Below are 17931 nucleotides of genomic sequence, written 5' to 3' on the forward strand. Positions count from 1 at the left end.
AACAATGGAGGATGCATAAAAGAGTCATATTGGGCCGCCATAACAAGCTCACTGACTGATCCTCGGTTAGCTCATTCTGCCGCTCTGTACATTTACCTCCAGCTCCTTCTTTAGATCGGTCACGTGATTCTGGCCGGTGGACACGGCTTGTTCTGCTCTGGACAATTTCTGCTTTAGATCTTCTACTTCATGTTCCAACATCTTCTTCCCGTGTGTCACCTACAAGAGCAAAAATCCAAACGGACATTAACCCCGGAGCACTCTGCAAAGACGCCCTCTAGTGGGCACTACAGTTTTTCACTCACGTACACACAGACAGATCTGTCATGATACATTATCTTGTAATTACCTTCAGAGCAGCAATCAAGCTTCTGTCAACAAATATGTAAAAATGACCCTTCCTTCATTGAGGTTATCCCACCCACCACATTTATCACCTTTTTATCCAAATAGGTGTTATATGTATGACCATGAGGAACACCGATCCCTAGCAACCCTCTTGATCACCGTGTTATGTGTCCCCTGTGTGAATGGTTAAGTATGGCGCCTGTGTGACCCTGCTTCATTTACTGGATATAGGAGCAGTATTTGTGCACAACAACCACCGCGCCATTTACACAGGACTTCAGGACCCTTGTTCTCTGGACCAATGAGGGTCTCAGCGATCAGACCCTGCAATTCATTACATTTCATGCAATATCCCCAATAAAGAGGACCACTAGGGTCTCCTCACAGATCTGTGATGATTGCATATTTTTTTTTTTTTGCAGAACTCCTCTTTTTATACTGTTCCTCTGTTATTCCTCCTGGAGATATATATATATATAGATATAGACATGCATACTGTAATACTGTGTATATACAATATATATATATAGATAGATATATATAGATATATATATATATATATATATATATATTATATATATATACATACACAGTCATATGAAAAAGTTTGGGCACCCCTATTAATGTTAACCTTTTTTCTTTATAACAATTTGGGTTTTTGCTATTTCAGTTTCATATATCTAATAACTGATGGACTGAGTAACATTTCTGGATTGAAATGAGGTTTATTGTACTAACAGAAAATGTGCAATCCGCATTTAAACAAAATTTGACCAGTGCAAAAGTATGGGCACCTCAACATAAAAGTGACATTAATATTTTGTAGATCCTCCTTTTGCAAAAATCACAGCCTCTCGTCGCTTCATGTAGCTTTTAATGAGTTCCTGGATCCTGGATGAAGGTATATTTGACCATTCCTGTTTACAAAACAATTCCAGTTCAGTTAAGTTTGATGGTCGCCGAGCATGGACAGCCGCTTCACATCATCCCACAGATGTTCAATGATATTCAGGTCTGGGGACTGGGATGGCCATTCCAGAACATTGTAATTGTTCCTCTGCATGAATGCCTGAGTAGATTTGGAGCGGTCTTTTGGATCATTGTCTTGCTGAAATATCCATCCCCTGCGTAACTTCAACTTCGTCACTGATTCTTGCACATTATTGTCAAGAATCTGCTGATACAGAGTTGGATCCATGCGACCCTCAACTTTAACAAGATTCCCGGTGCCGGCATTGGCCACACAGCCCCAAAGCATGATGGAACCTCCACCAAATTTTACTGTGGGTAGCAAGTGCTTTTCTTGGAATGCCGTGTTTTTTTGCCTCCATGCATAACGCCTTTTTGTATGACCAAACAACTCAATCTTTGTTTCATCAGTCCACAGGACCTTCTTCCAAAATGTGACTCGCTTGTCCAAATGTGCTTTTGCATACCTCAGGCGACTCTGTTTGTGGCGTGCTTGCAGAAACGGCTTCTTTCTCATCACTCTCCCATACAGCTTCTCCTTGTGCAACGTGCGCTGTATTGTTGACCGATGCACAGTGACACCATCTGCAGCAAAATGATGCTGCAGGTCTTTGGAGGTGGTCTGTGGATTGTCCTTGACTGTTCTCACCATTCTTCTTCTCTGCCTTTCTGATGTTTTTCTTGGCCTGCCACTTCTGGGCTTAACAAGAACTGTACCTGTGTTCTTCCATTTCCTTACTACAGTTAGGTCCAGAAATATTTGGACAGTGACACAATTTTCGCGAGTTGGGCTCTGCATGCCACCACATTGGATTTGAAATGAAACCTCTACAACAGAATTCAAGTGCAGATTGTAACGTTTAATTTGAAGGTTTGAACAAAAATATTTGATAGGAATTGTAGGAATTGTACACATTTCTTTACAAACACTCCACATTTTAGGAGGTCAAAAGTAATTGGACAAATAAACCAAACCCAAACAAAATATTTTTATTTTCAATATTTTGTTGCGAATCCTTTGGAGACAATCACTGCCTTAAGTCTGGAACCCATGGACATCACCAAACGCTGGGTTTCCTCCTTCTTAATGCTTTGCCAGGCCTTTACAGCCACAGCCTTCAGGTCTTGCTTGTTTGTGGGTCTTTCCGTCTTAAGTCTGGATTTGAGCAAGTGAAATGCATGCTCAATTGGGTTAAGATCTGGTGATTGACTTGGCCATTGCAGAATGTTCCACTTTTTTGCACTCATGAACTCCTGGGTAGCTTTGGCTGTATGCTTGGGGTCATTGTCCATCTGTACTATGAAGCGCCGTCTGATCAACTTTGCGGCATTTGGCTGAATCTGGGCTGAAAGTATATCCCGGTACACTTCAGAATTCATCCGGCTACTCTTGTCTGCTGTTATGTCATCAATAAACACAAGTGACCCAGTGCCATTGAAAGCCATGCATGCCCATGCCATCACGTTGCCTCCACCATGTTTTACAGAGGATGTGGTGTGCCTTGGATCATGTGCCGTTCCCTTTCTTCTCCAAACTTTTTTCTTCCCATCATTCTGGTACAGGTTGATCTTGGTCTCATCTGTCCATAGAATACTTTTCCAGAACTGAGCTGGCTTCATGAGGTGTTTTTCAGCAAATTTAACTCTGGCCTGTCTATTTTTGGAATTGATGAATGGTTTGCATCTAGATGTGAACCCTTTGTATTTACTTTCATGGAGTCTTCTCTTTACTGTTCACTTAGAGACAGATACACCTACTTCACTGAGAGTGTTCTGGACTTCAGTTGATGTTGTGAACGGGTTCTTCTTCACCAAAGAAAGTATGCGGCGATCATCCACCACTGTTGTCATCCGTGGACGCCCAGGCCTTTTTGAGTTCCCAAGCTCACCAGTCAATTCCTTTTTTCTCAGAATGTACCCGACTGTTGATTTTGCTACGCCAAGCATGTCTGCTATCTCTCTGATGGATTTTTTCTTTTTTTTCAGCCTCAGGATGTTCTGCTTCACCTCAATTGAGAGTTCCTTAGACCGCATGTTGTCTGGTCACAGCAACAGCTTCCAAATGCAAAACCACACACCTGTAATCAACCCCAGACCTTTTAACTACTTAATTGATTACAGGTTAATGAGGGAGACGCCTTCAGAGTTAATTGCAGCCCTTAGAGTCCCTTGTCCAAATACTTTTGGTCCCTTGAAAAAGAGGAGGCTATGCATTACAGAGCTATGATTCCTAAACCCTTTCTCCGATTTGGATGTGAATACTCTCATATTGCAGCTGGGAGTGTGCACTTTCAGCCCATATTATATATATAATTGTATTTCTGAACATGTTTTTGTAAACAGCTAAAATAACAAAACTTGTGTCACTGTCCAAATATTTCTGGACCTAACTGTATGTTCCTCACAGTGGAAACTGACAGTTTAAATCTCTGAGACAACTTTTTGTATCCTTCCCCTGAACAACTATGTTGAATAGTCTTTGTTTTCAGATCATTTGAGAGTTGTTTTGAGGAGCCCATGATGCCACTCTTCATAGGAGATTCAAATAGGAGAACAACTTGCAAGTGGCCACCTTAAATACCTTTTCTCATGATTGGATACACCTGCCTATGAAGGTCAAAGCTCAATGAGGTTACAAAACCAATTTAGTGCTTTAGTAAGTCAGTAAAAAGTAGTTAGGAGTGTTCAAATCAAGAAATTGATAAGGGTGCCCATACTTTTGCACCGGTCAAACTTTGTTTAAATGCGGATTGCACATTTTCTGTTAGTGCAATAAACCTCATTTCAATCCAGAAATATTACTCAGTCCATCAGTTATTAGATATATGAAACTGAAATAGCTGCTGCAAAAACCCAAATTGTTATAAAGAAAAAAGGTAAACATTAATAGGGGTGCCCAAACTTTTTCATATGACACACATTATATATATATATATATATATATATATATATATATATATATATATATATATATATATATATATTATATAAATATATATAGTACAGACAAAAAGTTTGGTCACACCCTCTCATCTCTAGAACAGCTATTAAGAGGAGACTTTGTGCAGCAGCCTTCATGGTAAAATAGCTGCTAGGAAACCACTGCTGAGGACAGGCAACAAGCAGAAGAGACCTGTTTGGGCTAAAGAACACAAGGAATGGACATTAGACCAGTGGAAATCTGTGCTTTGGTCTGATGAGTCCAAATTTGAGATCTTTGGATCCAACCACCGTGTCTTTGCAGAAAAGGTGAACGGATGGACTCTACATGCCTGGTTCCCACCATGAAGCATGGAGGAGGAGGTGTGATGGTGTGGGGGTGCTTTGCTGGTGACACTGTTGAGGATTTATTCAAAATTGAAGGTATACTGAACCAGCATGGCTACCACAGCATCTTGCAGCGGCATGCTATTCCATCCGGTTTGCGTTTAATTGGACCATCATTTATTTTTCAACAGGACAATGATCCCAAACACACCTCCAGGCTGTATAAGGGCTATCTGGCTAAGAAGGAGAGTGATGGGGTGCTACACCAGATGACCTGGCCTCCACAGTCACCAGACCTGAACCCAATCGAGATGGTTTGGGGTGAGCTGGACCGCAGAGTGAAGGCAAAAGGGCCAACAAGTGCTAAGCATCTCTGGGAACTCCTTCAAGACTGTTGGAAAACCATTTCCGGTGACTACCTCTTGAAGCTCATCAAGAGAATGCCAAGAGTGTGCAAAGCAGTAATCAAAGCAAAAGGTGGCTACTTTGAAGAACCTAGAATATAAGACATATTTTCAGTTGTTTCACACTTTTTTGTTATGAATTTCATTCCACATGTTTTCATTCATAGTTTTGATGCCTTCAATGTGAATCTACAATTTTCAGAGTCATGAAAATAAAGAAAACTCATTGAATGAGAAGGTGTGTCCAAACTTTTGGTCTGTACTAATATATACGGTATATATATATATATATATATATATATACACACATACACATCACATATATGACATCTGCTAGTCAATAATCTATTTATCAACAGAGATGTGCTCCACGACTGATTGGGGACACATTCTCTGTGTTAATTATACATTTCCAGGAGGAATAACAGAGGTTTCCCGCTTGTCTGCAAAACTCAAAGACAAAACTAAAACCTAGAACCTAGTCATGGCAGGGTCAGCCTCGTACCCGGTCCAGTTCGGCCTGGATGGCGTTGATCTCGTTCTTGGCTTGCTGGGACTCCTGGCTCAGTTTGCTTCTCATCTGGTTCAGTTGTTGCTCCATATTCTTCACGGAGTTCTGCTGACGTAACAGCTCCTGCGGACACAACGAGAGGAGTCGCAGAGCAGCGAGTGCTGGCAGCATGGCCGGCATAGGACACAACGAGAGGAGTCACAGAGCAGCGAGTGCTGGCAGCATGGCCGGCATAGGACACAACGAGAGGAGTCACAGAGCAGCGAGTGCTGGCAGCATGGCCGCCATAGGACACAACGGGAGGAGTCACAGAGCAGCGAGTGCTGGCAGCATGGCCGCCATAGGACACAACGGGAGGAGTCACAGAGCAGTGAGTGCTGGCAGCATGGCCGACAGGACACAACGAGGAGTCACAGAGCAGCGAGTGCTGGCAGCATGGCCGACATAGGACACAACGAGAGGAGTCACAGAGCAGCGAGTGCTGGCAGCATGGCCGACATAGGACACAACGAGAGGAGTCACAGAGCAGCGAGTGCTGGCAGCATGGCCGACATAGGACACAACGAGAGGAGTCACAGAGCAGTGAGTGCTGGCAGCATGGCCGACATAGGACACAACGAGAAGAGTCACAGAGCAGCGAGTGCTGGCAGCATGGCCGACAGGACACAACGAGAGGAGTCACAGAGCAGCGAGTGCTGGCAGCATGGCCGACATAGGACACAGCGAGAGGAGTCACAGAGCAGTGAGTGCTGGCAGCGTGGCCGACATAGGACACAACGAGAAGAGTCACAGAGCAGCGAGTGCTGGCAGCATGGCCGACAGGACACAACGAGAGGAGTCACAGAGCAGCGAGTGCTGGCAGCATGGCCGACATAGGACACAGCGAGAGGAGTCACAGAGCAGAGAGTGCGAGCAGCATGGCCGACATAGGACACAGCGAGAGGAGTCACAGAGCAGCGAGTGCTGGCAGCATGGCCGACAGGACACAACGAGAGGAGTCACGGAGCAGCGAGTGCTGGCAGCATGGCCGACATAGGACACAGCGAGAGGAGTCACAGAGCAGCGAGTGCTGGCAGCGTGGCCGACATAGGACACACTACAGACAGGCACCTGCTGATTCTCCTTCTCCTGCTCCCTCAGCTTCTGCTCCAGGGTCAGGCGGCCGCTCTCCGCATTCTGCCTCTGACAGATCAGCTCTTCTGAAACTTTCTTCAGCTTCTGCTCTGTCGATGTGCACTGTAACATAAAGTTATTGTTGTTTGATCAAGTTTTTACATATTGTTAAAGGGGTATTCCATTTCCAACATCCTGTCCCAATATGTAGTAGGTGTAATATTATTAGCAAATACCCATAATTAGAAATGTAGGATAGTCCTCCTGATTAGCTTACCTCATGTGCAGGGCATTGCAGCTTAGGTATTCATGGTTAGATCCACTCATATAGTGGCAGTTAGTTGCTCGTGGTCATGACCATGGATACTTAAGCTGCAATGCCCTGCACATGAGGTAAGAGACATTGCTAATCAGGTGGACTATACTACATTTCTAATTGGAGGTATTTGCTAATATTATTATTACACCTACTACATATTGGAATAGGATCCTGAAGATGGGAATACCCCTTTAAGTATTTTTTATCATTATTTTTTGTGTCCCTAACCATAAAAAAACAGAATCCTGAAATTTAGCAGATTTCACTCTGTGTGACACAATAGCCTGCACCTCCTGTCATCTGAAGATCACTTATCAAGGTTCATCTCTGTATAATCAGAGGCGGGATACCACCTCTATATAAAGTAGATAACACAGGATCCCCCATTCACAATATGTGATGTCACAGCTAACCTCCTCCACCTCCTGTGCAATGACTGATAACACCTCTATATAAAGTAGATAACACAGGATCCCCCATTCACCATTAGTGATATCACAGCTCACCTCCTCCTCCTGTGCAATGACTGATAACACCTCTATTTACAGTAGATAACACAGGATCCCCCATTCACCATTAGTGATATCACAGCTCACCTCCTCCTCCTGTACAATGACTGATAACACCTCTATTTACAGTAGATAACACAGGATCCCCCATACACCATTAGTGATATCACAGCTCACCTCCTCCTCCTGTACAATGACTGATAACACCTCTATTTACAGTAGATAACACAGAATCCCCCATACACCATTAGTGATATCACAGCTCACCTCCTCCTCCTGTACAATGACTGATAACCCTCATATATAATAGATAACGTAGGATCCACCATTCACAATAGGTGATATCACAGCTCACCTTCTCCTCCTCCTGTACAATGGCTGACATCTACTCAGTCATTGTACAGGTGGAAGAGAAGGTGAGCTGTGACATCACCTATTGAGAATGATGGATTCTGAGTTATCTACTGTATATATAGAGGTGTTAACGCAAGATCCACCATTCACAAGAGGTCATAACACAGCTCACCTCCTCCTCCTCCTGTACAGTGACTGATAACACCTCTATATAGACTAGATAATGTAGGAGCCACCATTCACAATAGGTGATGTCACAGCTCACCTCCTCCCTCTCCTTTAACATCTCTATATACAGTAGATAATTCAGGATCCACCATTCAGAATATGTGATGTCACAGCTCACCTCCTCCCTTGAAGTACTAAGAACAGCGCCAGATGTTTGGTACAGGCTGAGCCTGGTATTGCAGTTCAGTCCATTAGAGCTGGAGTGCCGGGTACCTATAGAATGGGGGCCCTACGGATCTGATGTTTAAGCCCTTCTACTAAGCACAGGTCACCTCATTATAAGAATACCACAGCCATCTCTTACCCTGTCTACGGACTGCTCGTACTGTGCGGTCGTCCTCGCTAAATCCTCCCGGCTCTTGGTCAGCGTCTTGTCGCGGTCGCTCAGCGCCGCCTGCGTCTTGTCCAGCAGCGTCTGAGCCTCGTGCAGTTTGTGAAGTTGGCTTTTCAGCTCTTTTTCCTGCACTTGTAAGCGAAGCTCCAGATCATTAACTTTAGATCTCAGCTCTGCAAAAACCAAGGAAGACGCAGACGTCAACACATGGCTCTGATGTAGATGCCGCCTGAGCGAATATCACTCTCATAAGACGTGTAAGAACATCCCTGCAATGTCAACAGCTGCATGGAGACCCCACGGCTGCCAGAGATGGCCAGACTCTCCATAGAGAAGGCAGAGATGGTTTATCACAGTCTCTGCCTTCCTGAACTCTGTAAATCCAGCACTGATTGAGCTCTGTGTATGTAGCACAGGAAAATCTGACAGCACTTCCTCCTCTGATCCCAGCGATCATGTGATTACTGAGTGCGGGGAGGAAAAAGGAGCTGCTGGGACCAAGATCAGCTCTGCCATGCAGCCGAGAGGCTGAATTTCCCCTGTAACTAGGGCCAATGTGACAGCTCCAGTTACAGAGGAAATCAGATACAATAAAAATGTAGTTAAATGTGGAAATGCCCAAAAAAAAGGTCTTTAATGACTCTACAGGGGGCAAATTGTGTGAACTAGATAAATACATATATACGTAAATTAAATAAATAATCAGCAAAAAAATATTAAAATAAAATAAAAAACATAAAAAAATAATGTTTATCTAAACAGGAAAATACTTTATACCCCTGTACAACAAAAATACCATGAACTGATTAAACGAACTGTACATGTAAATATTTTCAATAACGAGGGGTGTCATGCTTCTCCCTTATTAGCCGTCTTCGGTTCTCCTTTTCTAGTAGGCATAGTCTTATGGTTTATACCAAGACCACAAGGTATCACCTTAAGATAGGTAATAACGTGCTGACTGCGAGGTGAGGGGGTCACAACGATCCTAAGAACAGGGGCTCTGCCGACCCCTTTAATTGGAGCATCGCATGACCATACGCACTACGACTCCATTTTTTGTGTATGGGACTGTCGCCGGTAGTCATGCACAACCTGTAATGTTCAGCCCGAACAACAGGAGACAGACACGTGGGCATATGGGATAAATGGCTTTTGTAGGAAAGCCCCTTTGAAAATTGATTTAGAGGAAGAAAAAAAAAAAAAAGAGGGGAGGAGGGGTATGCAGTATCTAAAAAAAGAGGGGGAGGAGGGGTATGGAGCTGCAGGTTTAAAAGTAAAAAAAGAGGGGGAGGAGAGGTATGCAGATGCTAGATCTAAAATAAAAAAAATAAAAAAAAAGAGGGGGAGAAGGGGTGTGCAGCTTTAGGGTTTAAATAAAAAAAAAAGAAAAGAAAAAGAGGGGGAGGAGCGGTATGCAGCTGTGGAATCTAAAAAAAAAAAAGGGGGAGGAGGTGTATGCAGCTGCAGCATCTAAAAAAAGAGGGGGAGGAGGTGTATGCAGCTGCAGGTTTAAAAGAAAAAAAAAGAGGGGGGAGGGGTATGCAGCTGCAGAATCTAAAAAAAGAGGGGGGTATGCAGCTGCAGGTTTAAAAGAAAAAAAAAAGAGGGGGGAGGGGTATGCAGCTGCAGGATCTAAAAAAAAAAAAGAGGGGGGGTATGCAGCTGCAGGTTTAAAAGAAAAAAAAATAGGGGGTGGAGGGGTATGCAGATGCAAGATGTACAAAATAAAATAAAAAAGAGGGGGAGAAGGGTATGTAGCTGCAGGATTTAACAAAAAAAAAAAAAAAAAAAGAGGTTGAGGAGGGGTATGCAGCTGCAGGATCTCCATCCCACTCTGTGTCTATGACACTCATTGCTCGGAGAAGGAGGAGAGGAGAAAATGTAGGGGAACATCTGATTGGCTCAAAGTGCTAAGCACAGACCCTGTAAGTGCCCACCCCCTGAGCAGTGGAAATATTCACGCCTCTGCAGTCCCCAACTCTCCACACCTCTACATCTCCTATCAGAGCTGTCATGGCCGAGTGGGAGTTGTCATTTTAGAGAACATTGCTGTACTCCTGACTTCCGGTCACCTTGGTTCTGGTTCCGGAGCTGATCGTTTGCCGGATTGTTGGCGGGTTCACAGAGGCTTCGGTTTCCGCCGTCCGCCATGAATCCTCTCTTGCTCGGCGTCTCGTCTTGCTCCCACGGATACTGGATTGAAGTATAATTCCTCTTGAGTGAGGTATCGTGGCTGCTGGAGGACACGCGGCTCGGCGTCCGCTCCTGCTGCCACGAGAACACAGAGGAGGACGACTGGTGGCGAGCGATGTCACGGTGATTCATCGCACTCTGGGCCGGGGGCTGAGGCGTCTGGTTCATCAACTGCAAAAGAACAAAAAAAAAAAAAAAAAACAACAAACAAATACATGACCATTTTACATTATGAAAAAAAGAAAAGCAGCAGTGTAAAGCATGGCGGACGATCCATTTTACTTACTTTAATTTGGAGAATTTTTAACTCCGTTTCCAGCTTCTTTCTCTCTTCCACTTCCTTTTGATATTTTTCTTGCAGCTCCTCATATTTAGAATCTGTCAAAACACAACCTTAATTATTTATATTTTTCTATTTAAAGGGTATGAAGACTTTTGAAACCATCTAAAAGGTTCATAAATGGATAGTATTTGTAAATACGAACAATTTTGTAATTTACTGCTTATTAAAATTTCCAGCCGTTCCTGAGATATTAACACTTATTTTGGTTACATCTCGTTGCCTAGGAGACCGACCACCGCTGCTGTCCAGCTTGTAAGCGCAGCACAAAAGCTGGATAAGCTTAGAAAAAAATACTGGGCTCCAACATCAACACAGAGCTTATACGCTCAATAAAAAAAAAAGACGGCCATGCTGACCTCATTGTGCCGGCCCTCGTCGGATCGCAGACGTTCAATAAAAAAAAAAAAAAAAAAGAGCTTGTAAGAACTGAACAGATCTAGCAGCGGTGGTCGGTCTCCAAGGCAACGAGCGGTGCAGAAAAGAAAAACGTTAATATCTCAAGAACGGATGAAAATTTTAACAAGCAGTAGATTGCAAAAGTGCTTGTTTTTACAAGCTCTATCTGATGAGAATAAATGCGTAGTTAAAATACTACCGTTTGATTTAGCAGGTGTGAACGAGACGGTAAGGCTTTTCTGTGGGGTGACGCACACGGACACGTCGGCCGCGTTAAACGACTGCTGGCTCCTCTCCAGGTCATTCTTATATCTGTAGGAAAAATAATGAAATGGTTAAATCCGAAATTCATCTCCCAGATATAAATACTATATACACCCTGTGCGCCTCTCCCCCGTCACCGACCTCCTCAGCTCCTGCTCCAGCTTCTCCAGCTGCTTCTTGCCGGCGCCCAGCTGCCCCTCCAGGAGGCTGACCTGCGCCTCCTTCACCTCCCGCTCGTGGCTCAGCTTCTGCCGCGTCTTCTCCAGGTTGTCGCATAGCTCTATCAGACTCTGGTTCTCCCGTTTCAGGGCGGTCACTTCACTTTTTTCACTTTCTACCTATTCACATCATCCCAAAAAATAAAGATTTCTCACCCAATCTTAAAGGAATTATCCCATCATTCATTTTTTTATTTTATTTTTTTATCAATACCTTTTGAAGATAAAAAAAAACTAATAACATCCACCTCCTCCGATCCTCGGATGGTTCCTTCTTGCTTTTCTGGATGGTCTCTACTTCAGGTCCCATTTTTGGCACACTGGAAATGCCTCAACCAATCACAGATGACAGTAGTGACCCGCCCCTGTCTGTGATTGGCTAAAATGCATTTCCTGTGTGTCCAGATAGACCTGAAAGTAGAGACCGACACACAATCTGTGTTGAAGGGATACGATTCCAATCTTCATAGATGGACATTTTCGGATATTTCTTACATTTTCGGATATTTCTTACATTGTCGGATAGTTCTTACATTTTCGCATAGTTCTTACATTTCGGATAGTTCTTACATTTTCGCATAGTTCTTACATTTTCGCATAGTTCTTACATTTTCGGATAGTTCTTACATTTTCGGATAGTTCTTACATTTTCGCATAGTTCTTACATTTTCGCATAGTTCTTACATTTTCGGATAGTTCTTACATTTTCACATAGTTCTTACATTTTCGGATATTTCTTACATTTTCGGATAGTTCTTACATTTTCGGATAGTTCTTACATTTTCGGATAGTTCTTACATTTTCGGATAGTTCTTACATTTTCGGGTAGTTCTTACATTTTCGGATAGTTCTTACATTTTCGCATAGTTCTTACATTTTCGGATAGTTCTTACATTTTCAGATAGTTCTTACATTTTCGCATAGTTCTTACATTTTCGGATAGTTCTTACATTTTCGGATAGTTCTTACATTTTCGGATAGTTCTTACATTTTCGGATAGTTCTTACATTTTGGCATAGTTCTTACATTGTCGGATAGTTCTTACATTTTGGCATAGTTCTTACATTTTCGGATAGTTCTTACATTTTCGCATAGTTCTTACATTTTCGCATAGTTCTTACATTTTCGCATAGTTCTTACATTTTCGCATAGTTCTTACATTTTCGGATAGTTCTTACATTTTCGCATAGTTCTTACATTTTCGCATAGTTCTTACATTTTCGGATAGTTCTTACATTTTCGCATAGTTCTTACATTGTCGGATAGTTCTTACATTTTCGCATAGTTCTTACATTTTCGGATATTTCTTACATTTTCGCATAGTTCTTACATTTTCGGATAGTTCTTACATTTTCGCATAGTTCTTACATTTTCGCATAGTTCTTACATTTTCGGATAGTTCTTACATTTTCGGATAGTTCTTACATTTTCGCATAGTTCTTACATTTTCGCATAGTTCTTACATTTTCGCATAGTTCTTACATTTTCGGATAGTTCTTACATTTTGGCATAGTTCTTACATTGTCGGATAGTTCTTACATTTTCGCATAGTTCTTACATTTTCGGATAGTTCTTACATTTTCGCATAGTTCTTACATTGTCGGATAGTTCTTACATTTTCGCATAGTTCTTACATTTTCGCATAGTTCTTACATTTTCGCATAGTTCTTACATTTTCGGATAGTTCTTACATTTTCGCATAGTTCTTACATTTTCGCATAGTTCTTACATTTTCGCATAATTCTTACATTGTCGGATAGTTCTTACATTTTCGCATAGTTCTTACATTTTCGGATAGTTCTTACATTTTCGCATAGTTCTTACATTGTCGGATAGTTCTTACATTTTCGCATAGTTCTTACATTTTCGGATAGTTCTTACATTTTCGGATAGTTCTTACATTTTCGCATAGTTCTTACATTTTCGCATAGTTCTTACATTTTCGCAAAGTTCTTACATTTTCGGATAGTTCTTACATTTTCGCATAGTTCTTACATTTTCGCATAGTTCTTACATTTTCGCATAATTCTTACATTGTCGGATAGTTCTTACATTTTCGCATAGTTCTTACATTTTCGCATAATTCTTACATTTTCGGATAGTTCTTACATTTTCGCATAGTTCTTACATTTTCGCATAGTTCTTACATTTTCGCATAGTTCTTACATTTTCGCATAATTCTTACATTTTCGGATAGTTCTTACATTTTCGGATATTTCTTACATTTTCGCATAGTTCTTACATTTTCGCATAGTTCTTACATTTTCGCATAGTTCTTACATTTTCGCATAGTTCTTACATTTTCGCATAGTTCTTACATTGTCGGATAGTTCTTACATTTTCGCATAGTTCTTACATTTTCGGATAGTTCTTACATTTTCGCATAGTTCTTACATTTTCGCATAGTTCTTACATTTTCGGATAGTTCTTACATTTTCGGATAGTTCTTACATTTTCGGATATTTCTTACATTTTCGCATAGTTCTTACATTTTCGGATAGTTCTTACATTTTCGGATAGTTCTTACATTTTCGCATAGTTCTTACATTTTCGCATAGTTCTTACATTTTCGGATAGTTCTTACATTTTCGGATATTTCTTACATTTTCGCATAGTTCTTACATTTTCGGATAGTTCTTACATTTTCGGATATTTCTTACATTTTCGCATAGTTCTTACATTTTCGGATAGTTCTTACATTTTCGGATAGTTCTTACATTTTCCGATAGTTTTTAGATTTTTGGATAGTTCTTGAATAAACATGAACTTTTGTAATTTACTGCTTATTAACATTTGCAGCCATTCTTGAGAAATTTACGTATTTTTTGTTTTGTTTATAGCCCGTCGTCTAGGAGACCGACCACCTAGCTTGTAAACACTGCACTGATTATATTAATAACCAGTAAATTGTAAAACTGCTTTTATTTACAATCTCTATCCGACAATATCCATCTATGAGAACATTCGGGAAAAGGCCGGGACCCGTTGGTGTGTGGGGTCTGCGTGTTACCCGTCTGCGGCCATTACCTTCTGCTTCTGCTTTTGGAAGGCGGCCTCCAGGGACTCCAGCTGGAGCTGCCGCTGCTGCCGCTCCTTCTTCAGCTTGTCCACCTGACTCTCCAGCTCCTGGATCTTCTGCAGGGTCTTGGTGGGGAGACCCTCCTTCCATTCCTCCACGACCCAGCTCATCGTCCTGATCTACGGGGTGGGGGGACCCACTTGTAAATCTGTGAAATGGAAGCATCACATGTGACTTCTCTTGGTGACACGGACATGCGACCCATCTAAAGGGCACCCAACACCCAGGATATGTTCTCAAATTGGGTGTGAAGGAAACAATCAGCAGCAAGAAGCAAGGAAACCATCAGCAGGAAGGGGCAGGTAAAATATCAACTGGAAAAACTGGTGGCAACCATCTGCAAGAAGGAGTGGTGGGAACCATCAGCTGAAAAAAGTGGTGGAAACCATCAGCAGGAAGGAGCGGTGAGAACCATCAGCAGGAAGGAGCGGTGAGAACCATCAGCAGGAAGGAGCGGTGAGAACCATCAGCAGGAAGGAGCGGTGAAAACTATCAGCAAGAAAGTCGGGGAAAGCCATCAGCAGGAAAGAGTGGTGGAACCATCAGCAGGAAGGAGCGGTGGAAACCATCAGCAGGAAGGAGCGGTGGAAACCATCAGCAGGAAGGAGCGAGGAACTCTTCAGCAAGAAGGGGCAATGGAAATCATTAGCAGAAAGGAGAGGTGGAAACCATTAGTTGCAAGGAGCAGGGGAAACCATCCATAGGAAGGAGCGGTGGAAACCATTAGCAAGAAGAAGCGGGGGAAACATCAGCTGGAAAAAGTGGTGGAAATCATCAGCAGTAAGGAGAGGTGAAAACCATCATCAAGAAGGAGCGGTGGAAACCATTAGCTGGAAGGAGCAGGGGAAACCATCCATAGGAAGGAGCGGGGGAAAACCATCAGCAAGAAGTAGAGGGGGGAAAACCATCAGCAAGAAGGAGCGGGGGAAACCATCAGCAAGAAGGAGAGGGGGGAAACCATCAGCAAAAAGAGATGAGGAAACCATCAGCAAGGAAAAGAGGGGGGAAACCATCAGCAAAAAGGAAAGGTGAGTAAACCATCAGCAAGAAGGAGAGGGGGAAACCATCAGCAAGAAGGAGAGGGGGGAAACCATCAGCAAGAAGGAGAGGTGAGGAAACCATCAGCAAGAAGGAGAGGGGGAAACCATCAGCAAGAAGGAGAGGTGAGGAAACCATCAGCAAGAAGGAGAGGTGAGGAAACCATCAGCAAGAAGGAGAGGTGAGGAAACCATCAGCAAGAAGGAGATTTGGGAAATCATCAGCAAGAAGGAGTGAGAGAAACAGTCAGCAGGAAAGAGCAGGGGAAACAATCAGCAAGAAGGTTGTGGTGGAAATCAGCTGGGAAAAGCATCAGCAGGAAGGAACGGTGGAAACCATCACCAGGAAGGATCACTCTACGGCCATTCTACAGAACATTCTGTATAGCAGTCCTATGACCCCCATCCTCCATGTGCTCGGGGTAGACCACCTGGAGGCGCCTGTCTGGAGCTCAGGGGCCGAGCCGCTCTGCACTCAGCAGGTCGCAGCAGCATATAGGTGATCGACAGATGCCCCCCCCCCCCCCCCGACCCCCACCATCCGCACCCCCACGTTTCTTCTATATAATGCAATAGTCACGATTATTCATTCATTTTTTTTTTAAGTAATGTTTTAATAGTTTAAAAATGAATAAAAAAAATAATAATTTAAATAAAAATTAAATAAAATATTGTAAACATAATAAATAAAAATATTTACACCCCCCCCCCCATCACCTTTTCCCAAAAAAAAAAAAATTGCAGATTCGATGTCGCTGCTTTCAGAAAAGTCCAATCACAACAGATCTAAAGTGCAAAAAAGGGAAGAATGTGTCTGAAAGGGTTAATGGATTAGATCCTAACTAGCTTGGTATGTATAGGAACTGCATGCTGAGACTTGTAGTGCCACAATCAGGCAGAAGCTGAACCAGGCAGGTAATGGAAGGATCAGAGAGAGAGGATTGTCACGCTGGAGGAAATTAGAGCGATTGATCTAATCAGTAACAATGAGATCGGGCGACACGTCGCTGGGCGATATATGCCTGTGCTGCGCCCCTCCCCCTCCGGGCGCTCTCACCTGTCCCCGGTGATCGCTGCTCCCGTCCTCCCTTCCGCTGCGACAGCGACAATACACCGCGCGTCCGTGACACGCAACAGACAAGCAACGGGAACGCCCATCCGAGGAATAAACCACGATGATTGGCCAAACGGCGTCTTAACGCCTCCTCTCATTGGATAGCGCGCATCAAAATAGCAACGCCTACAAGAGCCACAAAGCGGAGGGAGGCGTGGCTTAAATTCAAATCGATCGCCGGGAAAATGGAAGAGTGAGCGCGATTGGCTGCTGAAATGACGAACGCGATTGGTTAATAGCACTGGCAGGACAATTCAAGCGTCCAATGAACAGAGACCGTAGAGAATTTAAACGGAGGCGGCACGAAGCGAACGTGCAGTAGCGGCGGGGCGGCAGCCAGGATGGCGGCGGCGAGCTTTGCCCGGTCCTTGTGGTTCATGCAGGGCCTGGTGTGTGCGGGAGATTTCTGAAATCCCGAAACTCTACTGGCGTTGGAAAAAACAGCTTTTAACCCCTTCATCACCGGCACCGGATGATTTTCCGTTTGTTTTTTGCTGACCTTCTTCCAAAGAGCCGTTACTTTTGAATTAGCCGTCAATCTTGCCATACGAGGACTTGTGTTTTGCAGGACGAGTTGTACTTTTAAATGAAACCTTACATTTTACCATATAGTGTACTGGAAAACGGCAAAAAAAATTCAAAGTGCGGAAAAACTGCAAAAAAAAAAGTGAGCGTGATTTGTTTTTGCGGTATTTTATTCAGTGTTCACTATATGATAAAACTGCTGTGCTGCTGTCAGGTCAGTGCGAGTTTGTAGATCCCAAACATGTATAGGATTAGTTATGTAAGGCTACATTCACACTTGCGTTAATTTCCTTCTGTTAACTGATTCCGCTGTTTCCCATAGACTTGGATGGACGACGGATTGCAACAGATGGACCTGCGTTGCTTCTAATGGCTGACGCTGCGTTGCTTTCGCCGGGCGGAG

At 43.1% G+C, this 17931-nt stretch overlaps 1 protein-coding gene across 2 annotated transcripts in view; it reads right to left on the reverse strand.

Moving 5' to 3' along the window:
* Window positions 1-17022, reverse strand: part of CENPF (centromere protein F) — a 105205-nt gene extending 88183 nt beyond the window's left edge. For both annotated transcript variants that reach the window (XM_075339140.1, XM_075339139.1), the window contains exons 1-10: window positions 16947-17022; window positions 14801-15000; window positions 11697-11893; window positions 11491-11603; window positions 10839-10930; window positions 10432-10723; window positions 8327-8529; window positions 6610-6735; window positions 5494-5622; window positions 97-219 (exon numbers count right to left, since the gene is read on the reverse strand). In XM_075339140.1, coding sequence (XP_075195255.1) covers window positions 97-219; window positions 5494-5622; window positions 6610-6735; window positions 8327-8529; window positions 10432-10723; window positions 10839-10930; window positions 11491-11603; window positions 11697-11893; window positions 14801-14962 — 1437 coding nt within the window. In that variant the 5' untranslated portion in view covers window positions 14963-15000; window positions 16947-17022. The remainder of the gene's footprint in view (window positions 1-96; window positions 220-5493; window positions 5623-6609; window positions 6736-8326; window positions 8530-10431; window positions 10724-10838; window positions 10931-11490; window positions 11604-11696; window positions 11894-14800; window positions 15001-16946) is intronic.
* Window positions 17023-17931: the final 909 nt, after the last annotated feature.

The sequence above is a fragment of the Anomaloglossus baeobatrachus genome, chromosome 3 (genome assembly GCF_048569485.1).
Source record: "Anomaloglossus baeobatrachus isolate aAnoBae1 chromosome 3, aAnoBae1.hap1, whole genome shotgun sequence".
Classification (NCBI taxonomy): domain Eukaryota; kingdom Metazoa; phylum Chordata; class Amphibia; order Anura; family Aromobatidae; genus Anomaloglossus; species Anomaloglossus baeobatrachus.